At 38.1% G+C, this 24,282-nt stretch overlaps 2 protein-coding genes across 3 annotated transcripts; both read right to left on the reverse strand.

Annotated features, from left to right (window-relative positions):
• Positions 1-4,581: 4,581 nt before the first annotated feature.
• Positions 4,582-11,658, reverse strand: TTR (transthyretin). 2 transcript variants are annotated; one of them, XM_074146411.1, is made up of 4 exons: positions 11,590-11,658; positions 9,740-9,870; positions 6,748-6,883; positions 4,582-4,689 (listed from the first exon to the last, which is right to left on the reverse strand). In XM_074146411.1, exons 1-4 carry the CDS (start codon positions 11,656-11,658, stop codon positions 4,582-4,584), a joined length of 444 nt encoding a protein of 147 aa, XP_074002512.1. The 2 variants fall into 2 exon arrangements, with proteins under 2 accessions (XP_074002512.1, XP_074002511.1); XM_074146410.1 differs by having other exon boundaries at positions 11,584-11,658.
• A 2,054-nt stretch (positions 11,659-13,712) lies between these two features.
• On the reverse strand, positions 13,713-21,443 carry LOC141463790 (transthyretin). The gene is made up of 4 exons (XM_074146406.1): positions 21,349-21,443; positions 20,427-20,566; positions 15,904-16,039; positions 13,713-13,986 (listed from the first exon to the last, which is right to left on the reverse strand). Exons 1-4 carry the CDS (start codon positions 21,415-21,417, stop codon positions 13,879-13,881), a joined length of 453 nt encoding a protein of 150 aa, XP_074002507.1. The 5' UTR covers positions 21,418-21,443; the 3' UTR covers positions 13,713-13,878.
• Between the last annotated feature and the right edge of the window lie 2,839 nt (positions 21,444-24,282).

Here is a 24,282-nt window from a genome sequence, read left to right on the forward strand (position 1 = left end):
AAAGTAAAGTGATTGTATGTACCATGCATTTTGTTCTGAAAGAAAAGCCAGCAGCTACCACTCAGATGTTTACAGCATGAGACTACTGTTCAAGCCTTCATTCTTCATATTCTCTATCTTAACCACTCAGCTAAATAAACTGCAGAAAACAGACTTGTAGCTTCTCTGGAAGTAGGGACAGAGGCCTCTTCTTCCAGGAATTTTTTTATACTAAACTGCCCTCCCCCCCCCATATTTAAACGAATGCTTTTGTTTCTTTTTAAAATGTGTTTTGTAAATATGTGATGTAAATTAATGTGTGTACATTGCTTTTAAATTGCTCAATATTTTATGCTTCAGTATGTATTTGAGTGTGTTCTCATTTGAATTCTATAGGAATGTTTTTATTAGCATGAAAGAACAAGTGTAAAATGTAAGTATGCTTAAAAAAAGGTTATACCTTAGGTGAAATGAAGGAAATATTAATTGTTGGCCAGCTATGACTGTAAACTGTTATACTAGTTTTGAGCTCTAGGCCTCCTGCATATCTATATAGAAGAATCAATTTCGTATATGAACTTGCTATAAAGAAAACTTTTAATTTTATTTATTGCCAGCAAAATTGTATGATACCCTGCCTGCCATCTAAATCCTATTTATATGCATATTGCATGTGTATTATGGAGAAATCTTGCAGTTGTTGCTTATTATGATCTACAGGAACTCTAACTGTTTCCAAGTGTGCCACTAGTGTCAATGTCAGGGATTTTAACGCCTAAAACAATGTGTCTGGGTGTGTACAGTATTTTGGTATTGTTCTTTTTTTTAAAAAAATTCTAGTAAACAGCACTTTTATTCCTCCAAAATCAGAAGAGCCAAAAATGTGTCTTCATTGGAAGAATATCAAAGTTAGATTTTTAAGAAAATAATAAAACATAGTTCTAATAGTTCTAATGCTTGCAGTGTGGGATTTTCAGAACCACGGTGTTGGTCAAACTGTTCCGCTGATGATGATGACATAAGCGGAACTGAAAGCAGGCCAATCCCAAGTGCTTTATAAATTCCACTCATAATATATTAATCAATATAGCTATTTAAGGGCCTGTTCTGGTAGAGTGCTGAGTGCTTCTATGATGCACTAAGTATCCTCAATTCGATGACTTTCAATGAGATTGAGGTTGCGCAGTCCCGCTAACGACTGGTCCTGTCTGTTTCTCTATTTTTGTGGTGTTATATGTATGAGTAACTAGCCTCTTTCCTTGGCTTATTATGAAAAGCATATCTTCTTATTTTCTGTTTGCTTGTAATGTTATGCTACCTAAAAGTATCCCACTGCTAAGCGTTATTATCTTTTCCTGATATTTTTTTACACTCGTTGTTAATACTAAGGAAAAGGACCGGATCGTTTATTTTCTATGTTAATACAAAGATATTGACCAAGATCTACTAAACTGTTTCGTTCGTCACAGTTACTCAACTCTTTAGGAACCAAAGACTGACTTCTGCTCCCATGAAGAATGGAAAGCAGTATATAATAAGGATTGTTTATCCATAGAGTGTTCTGTAAGAGTGTTGACAAAAAATACTAACTTTAACTCATTACTGTGTGTTGGTTTCCTGAGTTGCTGCCACAGATGGTGTGGTGCTTTGTATATTTGAATTTGTTTGCCATAAACATCTTTTATTTCTTTGACATCCCAGCAGCAAATTTTGCCCTTAGCCATTCTTCAGTAAAGTTATGAGCTTAGTTATAGATATTCCAAATATTTAGTAGAAATGTAGTGATTTTATTTAAGTAGTTCAGAACAATTGTAAGGGATATTTTAAACTGTACTGGAATTACCTTAAAATCTACCAGTTAAGCTAATATGCTTTAGGAATGACTTAATGCAATGAAAATAACAAAAAGTGAGCATAAAGTGAACAAAACATCCTTCAAAAGCATGCTTAAGTGGCTTGATCACCTCCTGATATATTTTTCTATAACTGAGTGTATAGAATATTCTGAAGCATATGGATAAAGGGGAGATAATTAATATACTGTACGAACAATTATATCTTCAAAATAAAGTTAGTCTTATTTCATAACAGACTAATACAATTCTTTAAGAACTGTGGAGTAAATTTTTAAATCCCTGGTGTAATTTTGAAGTGATTTCTGGTTTTCAGTACAAGTTCACCTACAATTTAACACCTATGATTATGAAACATCCTTTGGTACTGTAGGTCTGTACTGTTTTCTGAAGCATGCTTTTGTGCCCGTTGGTTAGGCATCCTGTGAAATTAATGTGCAATTTTAAAAAATTCTAATGCATATATATGTATCTATATACATACATATATGCATACTATATTACACATATGCTGTGGCTGAACTAATATAACTTTACAGCTCTAAGTGATTAATCATGTATGGTCTTAAAACAGTACGTGAATGGATTATGACATATAGCTGAGTTCTTAAAAAGTTTACATTTTGGTGCCCCAAAGTGATGGATGTTAAATTATGAATTGTTAACCAACGCTTTTCTCCAAATACCTTTTTATCGCTTTGTTGGGAAGTTTTAAAAGTTGCCATCTTAAATTACATCAAAAATAGTATTTGTACTACCTGCTTGAACTCAGTACTACTCTGTAGTGAATTTTAACATAGACAGTGCCTTCAAGCAAAATAAATGCGATGCAGAACTAAGAGTTGTGCACGTTCCTTTTGATATTTTCATGATTCTTGTAAAATGTAGAGAGATGCCAATCACATTGGCTTTTGCATTGCTGACAAGGCAAATTAAGGATGACTTTCTTCAAGGAGTTAACATGGAGGGAGAAGAAAGAGGGAGTATTTTACAAGATTCTGAAGGTCTTGCAAATTAACAAGTAAAAACATTACAGAAATATTGACAGTGGAGTCTGGCTGATATGCTAAGATACTCTTAAGCCCATTTGCTGTATTTCAAGTTTAAGTAGGAGAGTATAAAATACAAAATCCATTTTACAAGAGACAGTATGTTGAAAAGCAAGTACAAAATGTCCTTTTTCTTGGATCTTGCCAGTCTATTTTTCTATCATTATGTTTACTAATGACTGTGTTGTAGTGGGTTACTAATGAGCCAGTTGTTTAAAAATATTAAAAAGATCCATTGCGTATCAGCAAGAGGAAGTGTACTTAAGATTATTTTATTTGTAGACGTATGTAAGATAGGCTTAATGAAAAATGCACTGAAACAAATGCTGGGAATTTCCTGTGTACTATCATAGTTTTGGGTTATTGTTGTTCATGAAAATGTTTGTACTTTTTTATCATTGTCTTTTATGAAATATAATGTTCTAAAGATTGTGTTGGTTTGTTTATTCTGAGGTTCTGTGGAGAACATATCTTCTTTGTGTTTTGTTTGCAGAGAAAATGCTCATTTCTCTGGTGCTCAGTTCCTCGAAGGAACAACAAAAGGAAGGGAAACCTGGCCAGCAAATACATCAGATTAGGCTGTGATGGGAGCAAGCCTTAGGCTAACAAATCATTGTTCCTTTATTGGTATTTATATGCTTTCAGCTTTTGGCTTTATTAGACTAAATGACTCAACGGTTTTGTGTACTTTTCCAAAATAGGGTTGCTATTCTGTTGAATCTCCTAACAGAAATAAGCACAGAGCTATTTAGGAGTAGTCTTCCTTATATATGGATTACAAGAATCGGAAATGGAAGGATTCATCTATATTTCTCCTGGCATTAAATAGGGAGCTAGTTTTCTCAGGAAACATCAGTTATCCTTATTTTTCTTTGTATCGTACCTCTAACCATTGGACACTTCCGCAATATCTATATGCGAGTAATGTTTGGGAGTACTTCAACTGGGGACAAAGGTATTTGCAGAATTTTGTGAAAATACATGAATAAACTTCAAATATATTTGGTGAATATACTTTTCTACAACATTGGATATGGACTCTCCTTGATAGTGTCACCAGTTATAATATATTGGAAAGCAGGCATTTTAAGTATGTGTAGCGTCCTTAACTGCTGTTCTGCCTTGCTGTCACTTTTAAGATGCTTTTGCTTTATATCTTAAACTCGTCTCCCAATTTTGATTTTTATCTAATGATTATGGGGGGGCCCTGGGTAGTAGTCCCATGTGACTTCATCTGTTGTGGGCTTCAGCAATATAGTTTAGATGATGGTCGGTGGTGGATGGCATTTCCTGTATGCTTACTTTTCATGAGACACCTTTCAGATGTGTTTTGTTCACTTCCTTTGCAAGAAAGAATGTATTCTATTAACTTCATGGAAGACTTTGGTTTATTCTCAGAATCCCAGTAATGGAGTTTCAAGGCATTTTTTCTAAGCTTAACATGTTTTTTCAAACCCTAAACTTTTATTCAGAAGAGCAATACAGAATACAGAAATACAGAATACTTTTATTCAGAGGAGTATTTGAAAACGAAGTCAACACATTCTTCCTAAAGTTAAAAAAATGAATAAACAACTTGACTGTTACTGTTAGTAGTTTACTATGAAATCTAAAGCTGTTGATACAGTCAGAAACTAAGTTCTTATCATTTATGGAAATTTTAATTTATACATCTAAATTTTCATGCTTAAGTTCAGCTTCTATTCCACTGGCTCACTCACTACTGCTGTAGTTGAGTAAGAAAAGGGACTGAGGACAACAGCAATGATGTAATGTCGATAACCAGCATCATTAGCTGTGAAAACCACCTGGGGAAAAAAATACAAGAAAAATGAGAAGTGATCTCTAGAAAAGAGCCTAGATAATAATTGTAATAATTTTATCTAACATCCCCCAGAACTTAGGAGATATCTTCTCTTGTGGTGATTTGATCAGTGTGATCTATGACTGCCTGTCACACACAGTTTTTCTGCTGTTTAAGTATCCTTTGTTAAAGGGTACATGTAGATTATATTATTTAAAATTCTATAAAATAAATTTATTATCCAAATTGAGGCTTCCTTCTTGGTACTCATAAATGGCAACAAGATTTTTTTTTTCCTTAGTGAAGATTTACACTGAACCCCTTTGATTTGTCTTCATTTAAAAAAAAAAAAAATTCTTTCCAGTATTTGAATGGTTTTTTTGCTCTTATGAAGTCCTGAAATTTGAGCAACAGAATTAAACATAGTGCTACAGTAACTATCATCAGACCAAAATAAGAAGCAATGAGTTTCTTTCTACTAGATATGTAAATAGGATAATAGAGCTCTGCATTAGTCCTTTGGCCACAAAGTGGTAATAACCTTATGTATATATGTTTTACCACAGCCCTTTTAACATCTCCCCCATCAGCGCATGTCCTGTCTTTTGATTTCTCCCTCTAGAATCATAGAATCATCTAGGTTGGAAGAGACCCTTGGGATAATCGAGTCCAAACATCTACCCTACTCTACAAAGTTCTCCCCTATACCATATCCCCCAACACCACATCTAAAGGTCTCTTAAACACATCCAGGGATGGTGACTTAACCACCTCCCTGGGCGGGGGGGTACCTGGGTACTCCCTGGTACTCTACATAGTAGATTATTTTGTGTTGTGAGATGATGGGTGTCAACTTTTAAAATAGACAGTTTAATAACGTTCTGTGATGTCTAGCTTGTGTTCCTTTCAACATTAGTAAAAAAGATGCGTGTGAAATAGCCAGTGATCCGAGCAAAACATGAACCATACTGAGGCTTTTTTTTAAGAAAGGAGTCTCTTGCACTCTGGATTGAATTAATTTCTGGTTTGGAATATAGACTTAAACATTATGTATAATGTATAATCATAAAATGGTTCGGGTTGGAAGGGACCTTAAAGATCATCGAGTTCCAACCCCCCTGCCATGGGCAGGGACACCTCCCACTACACCAGGTTGCTCAAAGTCCCATCCAGCCTGGCCTTGAGCACATGTAGATCTTTCATTTTACCACTTTTATTTCAGTTATCACAGAAGGTCAGGCTATCCAGTATTAACCTTCACTATTGTCTAGAATAAGGATGTCATCAATTTCAGGGATGCAGAAAAAATTTAACCCAGGTCTTGGCCATCTTTTTTGCAAGCAGATGAGGAATGGCTGTTTGAGCAGCAGTTGCAAACTGTACAGCTGGTGGTGATCTGTGATGGTCTAGCCAACAACTACAGGACTTCTGCTGCTACTAGAAGCTTGTATGAAAGGGCTGATGCTGCGGAGGGGAGGGGGACAGCCCCCAAGGAGTCCCAAACCCTGCAGCTGACCTCAGTTGGTAGCTAGTTTGGACCACATTAATCTAATCAGTTTGTCTGTCTCATGCAAACTAAAATGCCTGCTCTACACTTTTTCTGTTGTAAACTGAGGATCCAAGCATCCAGAACACAGTTCATACTTCCATTATCTTTAAAAATCTGAATTATAAACTTTGTCTGCAGCTGTACAAATACTGGATCCAAAAGGCAGAAAAATCCTTTTCCCAAGAAACTTGGCAGAGTGCTTCATCTGTTCTCCCTCAGGTGTCTAGAAATAGTCACAGAAAGAATCACAGGCTTAAGCAGAGGTAGAAGGATGGAAAACCCCTTTGTAAGTAATGCATCTAAGAGCTTAGCAAGAGTAATGGTGAAGCTGGCGACTGGGTTTTCTTATTAGTATGTTGTTCCAAAGATTTGAGACTGTGGATTTAAAGTGTTAATGTGAAAAGATTTTAAAGTTAAAAGAAAGTTCAAAACATGCAATTACTAATTGAAGCCTAGACATATAAAGCATCTTTAGTCTTTGCAGCTAAAGCACAGGAGAAAATGAATACTCACATCAGCATGGTGATGGAAGGGGTTCAAGCCCAGTCTCTTCCAGTACGAGGCTGTGTCAAGCTCAATCTTGTACATCCCTGCGACAAATTGTTCTCTAGTTGTGAGCTCGTGGAACTCTCCATTATCATTGGTTTGTCTGTGTGATGGCAGAAGAATGCACTTTTATATTTTGGTTAAAAGCCTGAGAAAAATGCAGTTCTTAGCAATTGAACTTGAGTGATGTTGTGTAGCTTAAGTAATATGATGAATACTTCTATTGAGCTGGAATGGCGTATGACCATCTGTATTATGGAGGCTTTGGAGCTTATCTTGGCATTTGCTACTTCCACAATCGCCACAGCAGATGGCTGCCTGCCATGTCACTACTCTGCATGGTTTGGGGGTGAGCCAAAAGCTGGCATTATTGCTCATAGACTCTTGGCAGAGTCTTGGAGTTAATTAAATGAACCCAGTCAGAGGGAAAAGTTCACCACTGCTGTAAGCAATGTGGAAGCTCTATGGTGCACTTACTGTGCAAGTAAATAGGGTCAACTCTCGTGATTTTTCCATAGTTTTCTTACTTATTTGAATGCATTGAGTTGTTTTATCAGTATGAATATTTTTTACAGTTGGCTATCTGAAATTTGAAATCTGCTATTTGAAGTGATGGTAGGTCAGCCAACAGTGTAGCCTGTGGAATTCCCTGTTGTCTGTATTGATCAGTTAGTTTTTCCAGCCTTGACAAACAGACGGTTTTGTTTGATTTGGAGATGCTATCAGTGCTCTCCGAGGCCATAGTACTGACTTCAAACTGTAGACCTTTGAACACCAACCAATTTAGGGCTCTAGAACCAATACTGAATGCTGTCTCTCAGATGAGACCTATTTCTGTGAAATAAGTTATATAATGCTAGGGTTTTGATTGGATCAGTTATCTGCAAATAACAGTGCTGCTAGTGCCTGATTTTAGTAGTCACAAACCACTCTTCTGTGTTCTAGCTGCCAAATTTCTTTCTGAACATATTTCATTCAAATTGCATGCAGAGAAATATAATTACTTAAATGTTTTTTATGTCATTGTCCAGTGCATTACTTAGGATTTATGCTTTAATATAGCTTAATACTATGAAGTCATAGGACACCATCTGTATCTTAGAATGGTTAGAGTTGGAAGGGACCTTAAAGATCGTCAAGTTCCAACCCCCCTGCCATGGGCAGGGACCACTAGTCCAGGTTACTCAAAGGCTCATCCAGCCTGGCCTTGAACACTTCCAGGGATGGGGCATCCACAACTTCCCTGGGCAACCTGTTCCATCTTACAAGATGCTCTGTAATCAGTTACCAGATTTTTTTTTTTTAATCCATTCAAATGTTTCTTTTTTTTCTTTGTCTTACATTAATCATTGTTAGATAATTGTTCATTGTGCTAATAAACTTTCTCAGCTAAAACCAAACATATATTAACTGGGAATGGTTATTTCAGAATTTCTTTCTAACATTAAACATTAAATTTACAAATTAACAAGGCTGGAGAGGCTGATTTAGTATTACGATGACTGTTGCATACCTCATCTTAAGGATACTTTGTTCTTCGTACCAAATGTAAAGTATGTTTTTAAGGCTTCAGTCAACATGTAGCTGTTCAGCTGAGTATTTTACATAGAACCTCTGAGATCAAATTTGAAGATAAGTAAACTGAACACCCTTGTAATGGAAAATTTCACACATTTCCAGTGACAGAATATGTGTGAAGCTATCTTCTCACTTGCGGGGTGGGAGGCAATTCAAGTAGGACAACGTGAATAGAGTGTTCTTCCCCACCTTGTGCAAATATGTGTGGCCTTCACCGTAGCTCTGTTTTTCAAGGACACATGTGACAGCACTGTTGCTTCTGCCAGCCCACTGCTCTGCGACACCAAAGAGCCACTTACATACAGTTTCTCATGGACGTTCCAGAAATGTATGAGTCTGAGATCCCGCTATTGCAATTCCTGCGCTGTGCCAGGTTTAACCCTTATGAGGCCTATCTCACTTTTTTTAGGTAGAATAGACTGTTAAGCCTGGAAAGGTGTCAGGTGAGACTTATCAACTATCTTAAGGAGATAAGTGTGGAAGCGGGATGTTGCTTGTTGAATAAAGAATGTTTATTCTGTGTAACCCCTAAGAATTTTTTCAATTTCATTTCAGATTATACTTTAAGTAAAAATTGCTTTTGAGTTATTAAAGTGTTAAGACATACTGAAATTGAGGGCAATTTCATCTACATAAGTCATCTACATTTGAAATTCTACAATTAGATTTTTTTTAAAAGACATGGCAGTGTTTAAATACCTGGGAGATTGGGGTCGGTTTTGGTGGTTTTTTTTTGGTTTGGTTTGTGGTTTTGGGTTTTTTTGTTTTGTTTTGTTTTGTTTTAGATGTAATTGCTTCTCTGTGGGAGAGGAGGTAAGAAAGCTTTTTCCCCAAATTTTCTCCTTTTAGCTGATTCCTTTTTCTTGAAGCAAAGAAGGCTATCAATTGTGATGTGATATATGTTCAAAACAGTTCCATGTTTTCTTTTCAAAGGCGTAGTGTTGTATGAAATGAAAAACCATTTAGAAAGAAGGAAAACATCCAATAAAAGTAGGATTCTCAAGCAGAGTCTTAGTTTCAAACAAATTAAAAGAGTGAGTCTGATTCTTCTGGTAACAGTACAGCAGTTCATTGCTGGGTCCTAAAACGTAATACAATTCTTTGTAATGAAATTTAAGAGAAGTGATGATTGAATTAAAGGATAGTATAAAAAATACTTTCTTGTGCTCACAGTAATTATAAAGTAGTATAAAACAGTTTGGGTAGTTGAAACTGCAGTACATTTAAAAGACAGTCTGCAGCAAATTAATTCAATAGTATGTTATCTTTCCTCTGGGTAAAAGAGACGTGTCTGTTAGAGAATGTGAAACTGTTTTTTCAATTATTTGGTCTCTTCCCATTGCCCTTCCCTTCTTTCACTCATTATTTTGGTATGACTTACTTTGAATTTAACAGTTCCCAAGATCCGTCTGCAGCTTCCTTATATAACTTAACTGGAACATTTTGAGCTGGACTTCCTCGGACTGAATCCAGAATTTTTATAAAAAGAGGATGCTTGGAGTCAGCAGAGTCCTTCAGGTAGGAAGAGAAAAATTTTATGTTGTAAGAAAGGCAAACAACGGTGCATAATAAAGCAGTAAGGAACAGTATTCTTCAGATCTACAGAATATACCAAATTTTCTTCAACAAGATCGCTGTGTAATGAAGAAATACAGCCTAAAGCTTCCTGGGGGCTGGGTACAGTGGAACCGGGGAGAAAGGTGTCAGGAGGAGCGTAGCCACATGCGCAGGGCAGGCACCATGGCTGTGTGTGAGAACACATTTCTGTTTGCTTTTTGGCATGGCTTGGCTACACATCATCTCCAGAATGAAGCTGTAACTAAATTGTGTCCTCAACAGGAAATAATTAAATCATCAAAGGTAGCAGGAATGTTTAAAAATCTGGCAACTCTTCCTCTGTATTTTGAAGTGGCAATCTGAGCACAACTTTCTGGATTTGAGAGCCTCTGATGTCTTGTTGCCGTAGAGTTATCTGAATTGTATTGTAAACTTGATAAGCACCACATACGGACTCTCTCCTAACACCGGATTTGTCAGCCCTTGGCAGCTATGCAGGGATAGGAGAGGGAAACCTTCCTTCAAAAATGGGATGGCTGTGGTTAACTCCCAACCTCTTCACCACAAGCAATGGTTATGCCCTGATATTTTACCTGTTCAAAGGTAGAGTTGGATCAGGGCTTTGACCTTCCATTACCTAATTCTGTAGGTGAAAAGTGAGACAATAGAGCTTTGTGGAAGGTGCTAATCAGAGATGATCTCAAACCAGCAAATATTGATCTCCATTTAATCACTGCAAACTGAATTGTGATGTAGATGTTAAAAACTAAGAGCCCTCTCTTACATCCCCTCTTACCCTGCCCTGTATCAGACCGACATATTGGTATGTGTCTATGCCACCTGTGTGCCCTGACTCCTCAGGCTCCCTTTCTGGAACGCACAGGCTCTTTGCTACTGTTTCTTTTGAGACATTGACAAGGCAGAGGGGGCTCTAGTGCCACCACTTATTTTCCAGGCTTTTACACCCTGGGAGCTTAATGGAAGTCGGCTTCCTCACAAAGGTTGGTCAGGTATTCATTTCCCCAAAGATCAGAGCTTGACAGGAAGAATGAGTAGGGAGAGAGAGAGAGAGAGACAGGTCTGTTCTAGGAGAACGTCAGGTTAAAGCATCTGTGTCTGTAGCTTGCTTTGGTGGAATAAATGAGCCCTCTGGAAGTGGTGGGATCTTGGCTTTGGCTCTGTTCTTTGCTTGCCTCAATGAGTGTTGAGATCCTTCTTGCTAGCATGGGATAGAGCAGTAGTGGGTAGAGCAGTAAGGGAGAGGACTACAGAAGGCATTTCTTCAGCAGGGATCTTGTGACAGGAAAGGAAATCCCTCACAACAGGAGCTTGTTTGCTCTGCTATAAGGGCTATTAGTTATTTTTCAACAGGCCCAAGGCTTTTGTGTAGGGAATATATTTCCTTTCTTCTCTTACGTTGTTTTTCATGTAGTCGCTGAGTCTAATGACAAGTGCTGCTTCTCTAACCCTCTCACTAATCACTTGAGGAGAAAGAAGGACCAGAAGAAGAGCAGTAGGAGAAAACTATAGTCAATATATACCATAAAATCAAAATAATTGCAATAAAATGGAAAATTCTATTTCTCATTTACACTAATTAAAGTATATATATATAAAAAAAGGAAAAAGCTGGGACTACATCAGTGTGAAGGACCTCAATCCTGAGACACTTACCGGTGGTGCAGCTTCGGAGAAAAATGCCAGGCCAGCTAGGAAAACGAGAAATACAGAATGAAAAGCCATTTTGCCTACCACTAGGAAGTCTCAGTGTCAGCAAGTAGAAACTGGTGGGATCTGTGATTTTTATATCAAGGCCTCTAAAATGAGCCTACTTATCAGAAAACCCGTATGACTTTCAACATGCCAATTCATACTATTTACTTAGTAAACAATGAGAAAATAAGTAACCCATACAAACATGAACCTTGTCTGCAAAAATAAGTCTCTTCTATTGTTGCCTGCGGAAATATTGTGAATATTGCCTAGCTCAACTGCAATGGTCTATTTTCTTGGAAAAAATGCATATTCTCTTTTCTTTTTTTTTTTTTTTTTGTTGAAGAATGGTGCTGTATAGATCTCATAGCTGAGAAAAATACAAATTTCTTGTCAACTCAGCAATTTCAGGATCAGTGAGAATTTCTCTGTGGTTATAGTTTGGCTTAATTGACTCACCCATGCTTATCCATTATGAGATTTCTCTCTGTTGTGGCCTTGTCCCCACCTCTGATAAAATGTAAGTGGATAATGTGTGGGCTATATAGTTATCTTATGTATTCCCCTGGATGAAGAATACATTACTATGTGTATGTTTCCAGCATGATAACTAGATACCTACATACCCATTTTTGAAGCACAGTTAAACAGTGTTTTAAGTCCTGTCACTTTACCTGTGCTGTAGGTTCAGTGTAAGCTCAGGACTTGCCCTGTACAAGGGGGCAAGTCAGCCCCCACCAGAAGCATCTGCTTCATTTTCGGGAAATGTTACTTCTTGAAATGCAACTTTGTCTTTCTGATCTTCGGTTAGACACATGTGCCTACACTCTCTTACTAGGTTAATCCTGTCCTCGGGTAGGTGACTACTTGCAGAGCAGTTTTTTGTGTTGTTTTGTTTTGTTTCTTTAATGACTACACATTTATGAACACATTTATGTCCAATTTCAAGGGCTGGGCGTAGCCCACTGCAAATCAAGCTTACTGGTTTTCCAGCTCTCGGAATAGCAAGATCCCATGAAATATGCATGCTTTAAGATTTAGAACTATTTGCACTGCTTACAAGAGTTGTGTAACCATGGTGGTGTCCAGAAATCAGGGAAAAAAGTAACCAAATAGTGATACATTAAAGGCAACCTTTTGTAACTGGTGAATTCATTTAGTGTGCAGTCATCCCAGCAGGCTCTGGGTGTAGAGATAAACTCCAAGGTCGGTGGCAGATGAGTGCAGCTGGTTTCTGAATGGCGTTATTTCAGTAACAATCTCTGTAGTTTCTGTAATCCCGTTAAACAATTTCTCTGCTTCAGGATATTTTAAATACAATACAGCATCAGTTTACAGAAATCACAGCTAAAGCCCTCAAACTCCTTGGTCAGTTTATCAACAAGGTAGTTTGAATCATGTCACTCTATAGCTTACCTTTCCCTGTTTCTAAAAATGTGAAGGGACTATTAAGATGATGCTTCTATTTTAGGACTTTTTTTAATAACGGCTAGAGATTTGACCTATTAGAGATTTAATTGAATGCACCTGAATACGGTAGCCAGCTGGGTTAAAGATCAAAGTTGTTAAAAACAGTGCTGATTGAAATTGCTTTAGAACTTCCAAGATCGGTTTAGCAGCAAACTGTCCTCTTGAAGCCACAAGGTGTTGAGGTTTGCCTGAAGTTTTAAGTAAGGGTACACAGATTTTAACTCTTACAGCTCTCCGGTTATATATATATTTCAACAATCTTTCTGCATCCTTTGTTCTCCTGCTAGGTATGCAGAAATTCTCTTATTTATCCTGTGACCTAGTTAATAGTGGGATGGTCTCTCTTGTGTGTTAACTGAGTAGCATGGATGACTTTCTTATTTTTGAGTACATGTGTTTAGTCAATTTGTTAAGGTATCACAACTCTAACTTTCTTATTTTGAGCCGATGCATTTGATGAGACTTACTTAAGGTAACGGAGGAAGATTACAGAACCAAACCAAATGCTAATTTGCTTCCATATACCATGCATGGCTTCCAGATGTCCTTTGCATTTGAAAATCATGACACCTTAGAACACAGTAAAACTTCACCAATAGAATCAAAACTGTTTTAAAGAAGTTAAATTTTATTGACTTGTCTGAAGTTTGCCAGGTTACAAAATGGAAAAAAACAACTAATGTAGCAAAAAGTTATACATTAGCAGTAGGAAAAACCTTCCTCCTAAAAGCCTACGATAGTTCTAGTGGAGGAGGGTGCATGGGTAATGACAATACATATTTATTCCTGGGGATCACTGACAACAGCAGTGGTTGAGTAAGAGAAAGGACTGAGGAGAGCGGCAATGGTATAGTGGCGGTGACCAGAATCATTAGCAGTGAACACCACCTGGAAAAGAGAAAACTTGTGATCACGATGAGCAATGTACATTTGAAACTACCTTATTAAGAATTAGGAAGCACAGTCCATTTCCTCTGCAGACTATTTTGCCAGTTCTGTTTAATCAATGATTTTTACCCTTCTGCAGGGTCGTGTTCCCCATTATTTTGTGGTGCTCTCTGAAGACTGAGAAATTTGTGAGGTTTGCACCCAGGTCCACAAAGAGCCTTGGCTGTGGTGAAGGTCCATGGAGCTACCTAGCACCTGAGTCAGGCATGCAAATTTCTAGTTTGTGACGTGGAATTGGAGGATGAGGGGGAGGTATCTCAAACAACAAATAAGACAGAGAGGTGAAATCCCATCTACTGAACTTAAATACAGCCTCTGTGTGAGTTGTCCAAGCAAGGTAGGCAGTTGGAGCCCAAAGCTGCTTTCTGTACTTCAGTGCCTCACTCCTGTTTTTAACGCAGCTGGTGATGGGTCAGTTCTTACATTAAGAACTGAGTGGCTAGACTTCCCAAAACAGGGAGAGACCCTTGTCCTAAGGTAGTTCAAATTTGCTGCTCTCTAAATCAGTCCCTGGAACTTGGGACACCCAGTTCCCAGGAAAATGTTACCACCTGGGTTAAGCCCCTGCTTTCTTTGGCTCTCTTTAGCCAAACATTTGATCTATTTTCTTAACCATGACATACTTTTCTACAAGAGGGACTCATTCCCTCCTACATCCTGGTCCTGCCAAAGTCTAAGCTGCTGGGACGTGAGGACTGTAGGCTTCAGTTACCTTGTACGCAGACAGTCATTGAACTTTGCCCACTTCCCAGGGTAATTTGTTGACCTGTAGGCTATTACGTCAAAGAAAAGCATCCTCGGCAGCCTAGCTGGAACAGTCTCAACCCGATGCTCTTAAGCACCTTTTGAGGTGAAGCCCTTCCATAGGCCCCAGCAACTTTCAGACATCCAAATGGTTAGGGAACATTTTATTAGGATTGTTTGTTTGACCCAAGCCACACCTCAAGCTTTTAGGGACCTGGGCCTCAGTCATTTGATTTAGTCTTCCACAGAGCTTCATAGAGTTGTGGTTTAAAATGTTCTACAATGCAACCTGTGGCCATTCCAGACCACTTAATTTGGGCAAACTTAAATTTAATGGCAGATTAAACTTGAAGAATTTAAACAAAATTTTTGGAAATGCTGAGTAAATGTCATAAAATAGAGCACACAATAAATCAGTGTAGGGTTGAGGACAAAGGGAGGCACAAGACATGATTATATTGCTGACCTGCTTATGAAATTTAGGTACTGATGAAACAGCCTGCTTTTCCTTCCCCACTATGATTATTCCTTAAATTTTTATGCTTTTTTTTTTTTTTTCTACTGCTGATTTCAGTACAGAGCAATATTAACAACAACAACAACAACAAAAATGCACATTGGAAAGAATCTTTTTATCCTGTAATTACAGGTCATACTAGAATTCATGGATTTCCAGGTGACTGATATGAGGGAAATCCCTCTGATTAAAGAAGAGCTCATTTCCTCTAAAGTGAGGATATTTAAATCCCTATATTCCTTCTGCAATGATAAAAAGCAGTCTTTTTTTTTTTTTTTTTTGCCTTGTTTGTATTTTAAACACTACGTGCTTTTGAACAATGTAGCTCTTTTTGAACAAAGGTCTCTTCTGCTCTGAATGGGTGAATGGGCACAGGTCCATTTTGGAAGAGCTGTGGCAGTGTTTGCAGGGAAGTTGGTTACTTCCTTTGGCTTAGCCAAATGCTATGTGCTGCCTTTATTTATCCAGTCTTTTGTGGCAGTGAACCCTTTCACCAAATTACGCTGCTCTTTCAGTATTAAAGGATTGTATTTGTTCTTTCCAGCTGATGCCGCTACACCGTATATAGCTTATTAGATATATTTGCAAATACTTACATCAGCATATTCATGGAATGGGGAAAGGCCAAGTCCCTTCCAGTAAGAGCTGGTGTCAAACTCAACCCTGTATATTCCTTCTACAAACTGTTCTTCTGTTGTGAGCTCATGGATCTCCCCATACTCTGTGGTTTTCCTGTAATAGTAAAATATCTAACATAAATATTTTATGCTGACATTTAGATGCTAAACAGAAACAGTCACTGTGGAACATTTAATAGCAGAGGTGCTGCACAGTCTGCACTGAATGGTTTCTAATCACTTGAAGTAATTCCCTCCTCCTATGTACTGTATGTCTCTATATTGCCGATCCTGTCCTTGCTACCGACTCATCCCTGTACATCACAAATCAAAGCTGGCTGGCTTTTTTTGGTCATTTCTGTTGCTACAGCAGGGATTATAGTTAAGGCCCCTCTTTTAATGTCATGTTTAAGTTGTACCAAGTGACCTCTGGAACCAAATGTTAGTGGCTTAGGAAATGGATTGTCATGATGAAAGGCAAGGTGCCAAAGCTCAAATTATAATTAATGAGAGGAGAGAGATTTTAGTGGAAAATAATTCTATTCTCCTCTTATTAGCATTGAGGCTATAGGTTTTACATCTATATGCTGATGCATTTTTATGTGACCCTGAGTGGTAATGTCCTGGCACAGCAATTTAGCATTACAAGATTTTATTAATTTGAATTAACAATGCCTTGGTCAAAGAGCAGGCACCTTTTCCACTGGGTGCTATGTAAATGAGGAACAGGAATTCCCAGCTCAGAGAGATTATGTACTGATCTCATAAGAAAAAACTGGGTGAATGAAGTCTGGAAGCAAGAAGGAATCATAGCTGGCATTGCACCCTATTTGTTTGAATAGGAGCAAGCTTCGTATGACAGCTTTATTTACATACTTAGCTCCTAAAGCCCATTTATGTATTTTCCCTCATTTTATTACTGATTTTTTTTTAAGCAGGTTTTTTTTTTTTTGTTCTGGTGAAAGTATCTATATGATATTTATAGCACTTCATAGCCACATGATAAAGGAAAAATGAAGAAAGCCTTGACTTGAAGAAGTATTGGAACTTGCCTGTCTTATTGCAAGGAGTAGCTGTCTAGGCAGAAAACAGAAAAGCTTGAGGAGGAAGAGAGGGAGGGGAGAAAGCAGTGACGTGCTGCTTATCAGAGAGAGAATCAGTTGGTGCTATTGCACCTTTTCTTTCACAGCCACTGCCCCCTCCTTCATCTTATTTGTCAACTTTGGTTAATGGTGGCAAATGAAGAGACTCTGAATGACAGAGATTTTGCTTAAATTAAGAAGTAACAGGATTGAGAATCCCATGCTAATTTTCAGGTTTTCTTATATTTCAACTTCAGCAATTTTGAAGACTGACAGAAGTCTCACAAGTGAAATCAATCACTTGTGATAGAGCAAACCTACATCTGCTTATAAGTTGGATAGGCTAGACACAAACCAATTAAAAGGAAAAATGGTGACTGCCTCAAAATATTTTTTGAGGTAAACAAATAAGTTTTAATTTTAGAAAAGTGTGGATGTAGCTTGAATATTGCTTTCCATAATTGGTTGATGCAGAGTTGCAGATGTTAACCATCCAGAACAGCTAGGAAACTGGAAACAAGAGCTCACCTGAAGACTCTCACTCACTACTGGGAGTTAATGGCACTTCCTTATTTCAGTTATTAAGTGATAGCCATTCAATACAAGTGGTTTCACAAGAAAAACCCTTCTGCATTACTGGAGCATTGACGGCCAGCAGGACAGTGTGCGACTCAGAACCTGGATGGGATTAGCACAGGGCAGAGGATGTCCTGCATTCAGCCCTGGTAGCAAAATGCTGCAAGTGATTCTTTCGAACAGCAGCTGTATTTCTGGCCGAGTTGGGGAATAAATATAGTATGGTTGTTGATTCTTAATAGGATGTGGACTGCTAGCATCTGCCATAAGATGGACAGTTAAGTTAAAAAAGCTTTTCCAGCAAAAAAATTGCAAACTATTTGCAAGTTACTATGGCTCCAACCTAGACTGCAAACTGATCCTTTTTTTTGCTGCCTTGACCTTAGCTGTATATTGTGACCAGGTAAAATCTACACTGTCTGTGCAATGACATTTATGAACTCTTGAGATGCATACTGCACTGAGATAAACACTGCCCTCAGGTGCACACTGCTGAGGCAATATCTCAGGAACATGAATTATTATTTTGGATATATTTTTTTAAAAAAAGGAGGCTAAGTGGAATCACTTCAAATATGCTGAATTCTTTTTTTTTTTTTTTAATATTTACAAGCTAGATCACATGAGAACTATGGTGAATGCAAGTCTTAAACTGTGTGATAAGACCTAGACTTCAGAAAACATGTGAGAAGTGAGAAGGTCAAAGCTAGTCATAGAAGGAGCTCATAAATAACCCAAATCACATGCTTCCCGGGTCTCCGTGCCCTAAAGCCTTCGTCGGAGTGTGTCTTGGCTTCAGTTATCTCTTCTTGCATATTTTTACCTGGACTAATTTTGAAATAAGCCTCAGTAAAAAGTCGGCTGTTGCTATGCTAACTTCATCTCTGCCTTTTAAATACTATTACTGCAAATTCAATAGTTGCTGGATGTGTTTGCTTAATTCCCTAAAATGTGTTAGTAAAGTAAAGCCAAACAAAGAGGTAAAAAACCCCCACTTTCATAGATGTTTGTACAAAATGTACTTTTCCATAAGCATCTACTAGGTACAGTAACTTAAAAATATTATTAACCTGACAGGAGTAGTTACAGGTTATATTTCTTGATTGCATTCTGATTTTCATATTGTTTAACACAGAGAAACTCTGGTTTTCCCAAACAAAAGAAAAAAAATTGTAAACGTGAAAAAACAGTTCAAACAAGTGTCATCAGCTAAAGTCAATGGTATCACTGAAAGCAGCCTTGGTTAAGATACAAGTCAAGTGAAAGGTCAAAAACTTTACGTGCAGTAAGAATGGTGGTTTAATATTCCTCCACTGCCTTTCCCCAGCAAAATGCTTCTCACTTGTCTGAGGTTAATCCTCTCAATTTATATTTAAGAAGTGATTGATTTTCGCAGAACTTGTGTCAACAGAACTTGGCTAAGAAGAACCATGGGGTTTGTCTCCTTGGGCTTGTTGAGAGCAGCATTGCAAACTGAACAAGAAAATGCTATTATGCCCCAAAAGTTGAGGGGATTTAAAAGTGATGTTACATTTATCTTATTCCTCTGTAAATTCTATTTTATATTACATATTCAAGAGCATTTGACATAATCTGGGTTTCCTCATAATGGCAGAAATACTCACTAAGGGCAATACATTATCCTTGCCTCTGCTTCCCTTGAAAATATGTTATTTTCTTAGGGGGTTTCTCTGTTTGTTAAGTATATAAATCCATTACAAGAGTAATTTGTTTCTAGATTAACACTCAGCATTTGGGAGTGGAGGCGTTTGTTTCTCCTTCAATCTCCTAACCTTTCTTGTTCCTTTTCAGTGGAGAAAAGATTTTTTCTTTTTTTTTTTTTTTTAGTTTTATGAAAAGAACCAACACGTTCAGATGAAGAGAAAGGTATCTCTCTCGTTGTAGTCTTCTCCTCTGTTTCTTTCTGCAGCTTTTATGTAAATCATGCTATAAAAATCCTAGTAAAAGACTGTTGGATGCTCTGGTGGCTCCTGTCCATGGTTGTGTTTGTCATTCTGTGCTTGAATATCCTACTGTTACTAGAGATTTCCCTTGACTTACTTAAAAATCTGATTTAATGGGTTGTTACAGTGAAACGTAAAGACCTGAGTACCTCATCTATTTGAATTTTAGTCAACTGTATTCCCGTTACCCATACTTTTCCTACAGACTAAAGATAACAGTATTATTGCCTGCCCCTTAGTGATGTTCTGAGTATGCTTTGTAAGTATTAAGCTGTCATTCTAGCAAAAGCCATGCAGATCTATAGAAACAACCACAAAAAATGCTGAGATCATGCTTCTGTGTTGCGTTACAATGGGACTTTTTAAAACTTTCTGGTCAAGGAGTTTCCTCCAACAAGCATGTTTGTTACACAGGAGAAGACTAACAAGCTTATTATTTGCATGCGTACAGACAAAGCTTAGAGACGATTTTGTGTGTGACTGCTGCAAATAAAGCTTTGTATCCATTCCATATGAAGATAGTAGGTTAGTCTGGATTACCTACAAAATTTTGGTAAATAGGCTTTTAATTTTTTTTCTTTTTATAGAAAAGAAAAATAAGACTGATGCTAGGAGAAAAATTATTTATTAAACGTATTTCTTTACAAAGATAAGATAAGCATCTCAACATGTTTTTGGAATTATCATGTATTTCAGTCGTGGTTAAGTTCCACATGAATCTGATGGCTTTTAGAACCGAATTCACATGCTGTTAACAATGATAGTGTGACAGATGTGCTAGAAAACATACCACTTTTTTGACCAGAGCTCCATTCCCTTTACTTATCAATTGTTTGCCCGAGACACCTTGAAAACAGCTGTGTAAGACCACATAACTTACCCAGTAGCAAAGTCCTGCCAGCTTCCATCTGCAGCCTTTTTAAAGACTTTAACAGCTACGTTAGCTGCAGGACTTCCTCTGACTGCATCCAGCACTTTCACCATGAGAGGGCATTTGGAATCAACAGAGCCATGGGAGACCTTGGGAAAAGCAGGAGAGGTTGTGTAGGAGCTGTTCACTAGCCCTGCAAAAGCCTTCTTTCAAAGAAAAGATGGATTCTTACTGCGGAATTATATGTTGACTTAAAAGCCAGTTCTTTGCCAAACAGTATTCAAAGCTAGTTCACAAACATCTATTTCTTACAGCAGAGTATCTTAGAGCTTTATACGGGTCACTTTATTACACATGCACAAACAGCTTGCTTAATAAATATTTAGAGTTGTATATGGCCCTGGGAAAATATTATAAAGTACACATTTTTAAGGAGGTCACAAATAAGAAAATAGTAAATTATTGTAAGTTCAGGCAGAGTATGTTAGCCTAGGAAGCCAACAAATAAATACCATTTGCATTCCTAGGGCTGAAAGAATATTTTTTTCTTAAGCTTCATTACACTATAAGGAATACTTGGTCATACTTCAAAAATATTTTTAGTGCTTTAGAGAAGCGCTTATTTGGCGAAAAAGGTAAAGCTACCTTTATATTGAAAATATGGGATGTGAGTCATGAACTGACAGAAACAGACAGAAATAAAAGGTCACACCTGCTAGATCCCTGATCCTTTCTTAATATCCTAAAATAGATGAGTAAATGGCAAAAAGTTTTAAGAATTCTAAAGAAGCTACTTTAAAAATGGTAGTAAAATAACACTCCAGCAGAGCCTAATGGCTACAGAATTTCATGGATGAGGAGGATGCTAGTCATGTAGAAAATCTAGCTTATCATTCTTGTAATGATTGAGTTTGAATAAAGAGAGACTCACCAGTGGTGCAGCTTCAGAGAAAAATACCAGTCCAGCTAAGAAAACAAAGAGCACAGAGTGAAAGGCCATTCTGCTTGCTGTTAGTGAGCCTTGGTACCAGCAGCTAGGAGCTGAGAGGATTTGGGATTTTATACCCAATCCTACAACAAAACAGGCTGCTTATTGGGTGCCCATATGACTCCAAATCTGCTGATTCTGATTATTTGCTTAGTAAACAGTCCAATCCTAGAGTCAGTCCATGAATAGCGCTGCCATTGCAGTCAATGGAAGGACTGCAGGATCACTAGAGCAAAGAGAATAAGCAACGGACACAAACATGACCCTTGCCTGGGGAGATTAGACTCGTAGAAAGCCCTCCACAAAATAATGTAAATGACCTTTGTTTGCCCAGAAATCCAACCAGTTCTAGGAGATCTCCTTTACCTTGCCCTCAGGTTATGCACGATAGTGCCCCAATGCTTTCTCTGTGCCTGCTCCATGTTTCTTCTCAATGTATTCAATGCTTATTGAAGACAAGTTCCCACATATAGATGCAGACTCAGTAGATGGGTGATGGAGTTTGCTCATTGTCTGGCTCAAGCAGTGGTAATGGTCCATGCTGAGAGAGATATTTCCAAGCAGTTCCACTGCTTGTTGAAAAGGAGCAGTGTTTCTTTTTGAAACCTAATTTAGATAGGATTTGAGAACTTCTGCCACTCACCAGAAATTCCTAAGTATTCGTCTTGCCTAATTTTCAGGTAGACATTGCAGTTTCCTCCGAATCACTGGGAAGACACCCGGAAAGATCTGTCCCCTTGGGAAGATAACCGTCTCAGACAAGTGAAGTGAGTCCTCTCTTGCTCCAGAAGGAGCCAAGTCAACCAGCTTCTTTCAACATCTATCTGCCATTCTACTTGTGAAACTCTTATTGTACTGGAAATGTTATTGTTATGCTCTGGAATGTAGATTTAGGTAAGAGCTTTTTAAGGGGTGGACTTGACCCCAACCTGAGTTGGAAGGGAGAAGATGTCAAGTAGGGGAGTAGGCATGGTGTAGATGGGTTTCTCTTACTGCATCTCGCAAAAATTGTCCTGTGCTAGTTGAGTGACGAAGAAACAGTCCTGTTTGGCTTTTCCTTCTCCCCATGTCCTAATCAACCCTGAGTCTACACTTCTATTCTCAGAAGCTGGCACACTTAGTTTTTACTGATTTCATAGTATTCCAACAAAAAGCAATTTTACCTCTCAACTTGAATAGGATTATGATGAAGGTCTTAGAGAGGAGTCATGGACAGTATTCTCCAGTGGCTTTCATGCCTTCAGGCTGCTTTGTGCAGTCGTTCTCTTTAGGCAAAGTTGGGTTTTGAAAAAATCTATGTTACAGTAATCTGAACTGGAATCAAAGTGCCCTTTGTACTTACAGCAAAGCCGGCTGATACGTAGGTAGCATTCTACGCTCGCTTTGCATGCACATGAAAGTCAATGCAAGGTGCCCAGCAGTAACAAATCATGCTGCAATCTAGTGCTTGTGGGTTGTATTCAGATCATGGAAAGGTAAATACCACTCTTAGATCTGTGCATCGACCCTTTACTTCATTATTTTGCTCTCATTGTTTGTAAATATTTCTCGGAAACAATACAGCTTTGTATGTGAGGAAGGGAAATTATCTGTATTCCAGTACAAGTAGACTGTCCTGTCATTTGCTATCAGCTGTTCTGCAAGGAAATAATACCAAGGACCTAGTGCCTGCATGTGAAATTGTTCTCCTATGGGAGAATGGCTTCAAAAAATAACTATTTTTCCCTGAAAGGTAGCAGTTTCTGAAAAAAATCAGGTCTACAGGGATTGTACATTTCAACTGTCCATATTATCTGTTTTACTTTCCTTTTTTATAACATTGACATTTTGGCAGCTGGTTTTTAAAGTGAATAAGGAGCATGGAAATTCTAACCCCAAAGATGAGGGGGTTTTTCTTGTCCTTCATTTGCTGTTTTTTTCAACTCTTGCCATCCCATACATAGCCTAGATAGGGATCCTTTGGCTATTAGCAGGGGCACTGTTTTGAAGGGAAATTAGACTTTGTGTGTTTTGTGAATCTCTATTCCCACATTTTGCAAATAAATAGATTATTTCTGTAAGTTCTAAGATACCAACGCACTCAGTGAAAAGGTAAAAAAAAAAAAAAAAAGTCTTTACTATTTCTTCCATCTGGAAGGCCATCTGGAAGGAGCATCTAGAATTTATACAGACTTTATCAAAATCTCATGGGAACCTAATCTTATATCACTATAACCTAGTGACCTAGTGAAAGCAATGCCAGGCAGATCTTCCCCCTTCCACTGCCAGCGTCAAATTATTAGCACAGTAGGCTAACGTTTTCCGTAAAATGTATGGGAGGGCTGAGGAATTTGGAATAGCTGTCTGGGAAGAATGATTCTCCCTTGGGGGAGAATCAAAACACATGATTGTGGGAGGGAGAAGGAGAAAGGGGATGGGTAACTGCTGAGCATCCAGCAAGTGCTGATTGACTGTTGTCTGTCTAGTGTTGTTAATCCTTTTCTGTGCAATGGGAGTCTGAAGCTTATAAACTGAGTAACTTATCCCAGCTCAAAAAAACCATGGGAATGTGAAATGACAAGAGGCTGAGCACTGAGGAGTAAGTAGGCCTTCTGAAGGAGCAGAGAAGGTGCCATGAAGAGCAGAAAACAGAGCAGCACCCAGAGACTGACAGCGGGATACAGGCCACAAGGAAAGCAGCACAACACAGAGCCTTAGCACAGAGCAATAACATAAAATCCCTACTGTAAGAAAAGCATAAACAGTCACTGAGAACTCCTCAGAAAGAGATATTTAGGAATCCTGGTGTAGAAGAAACAGTAGGGTTACATAGTTAATACTGAGCTAGCATAAGGCTATTTGGGGGCTAGGAGACACACAAAACCCAGAAGAAGGGGT

The sequence above is a fragment of the Numenius arquata genome, chromosome 4 (genome assembly GCF_964106895.1).
Source record: "Numenius arquata chromosome 4, bNumArq3.hap1.1, whole genome shotgun sequence".
Lineage (NCBI taxonomy): Eukaryota > Metazoa > Chordata > Aves > Charadriiformes > Scolopacidae > Numenius > Numenius arquata.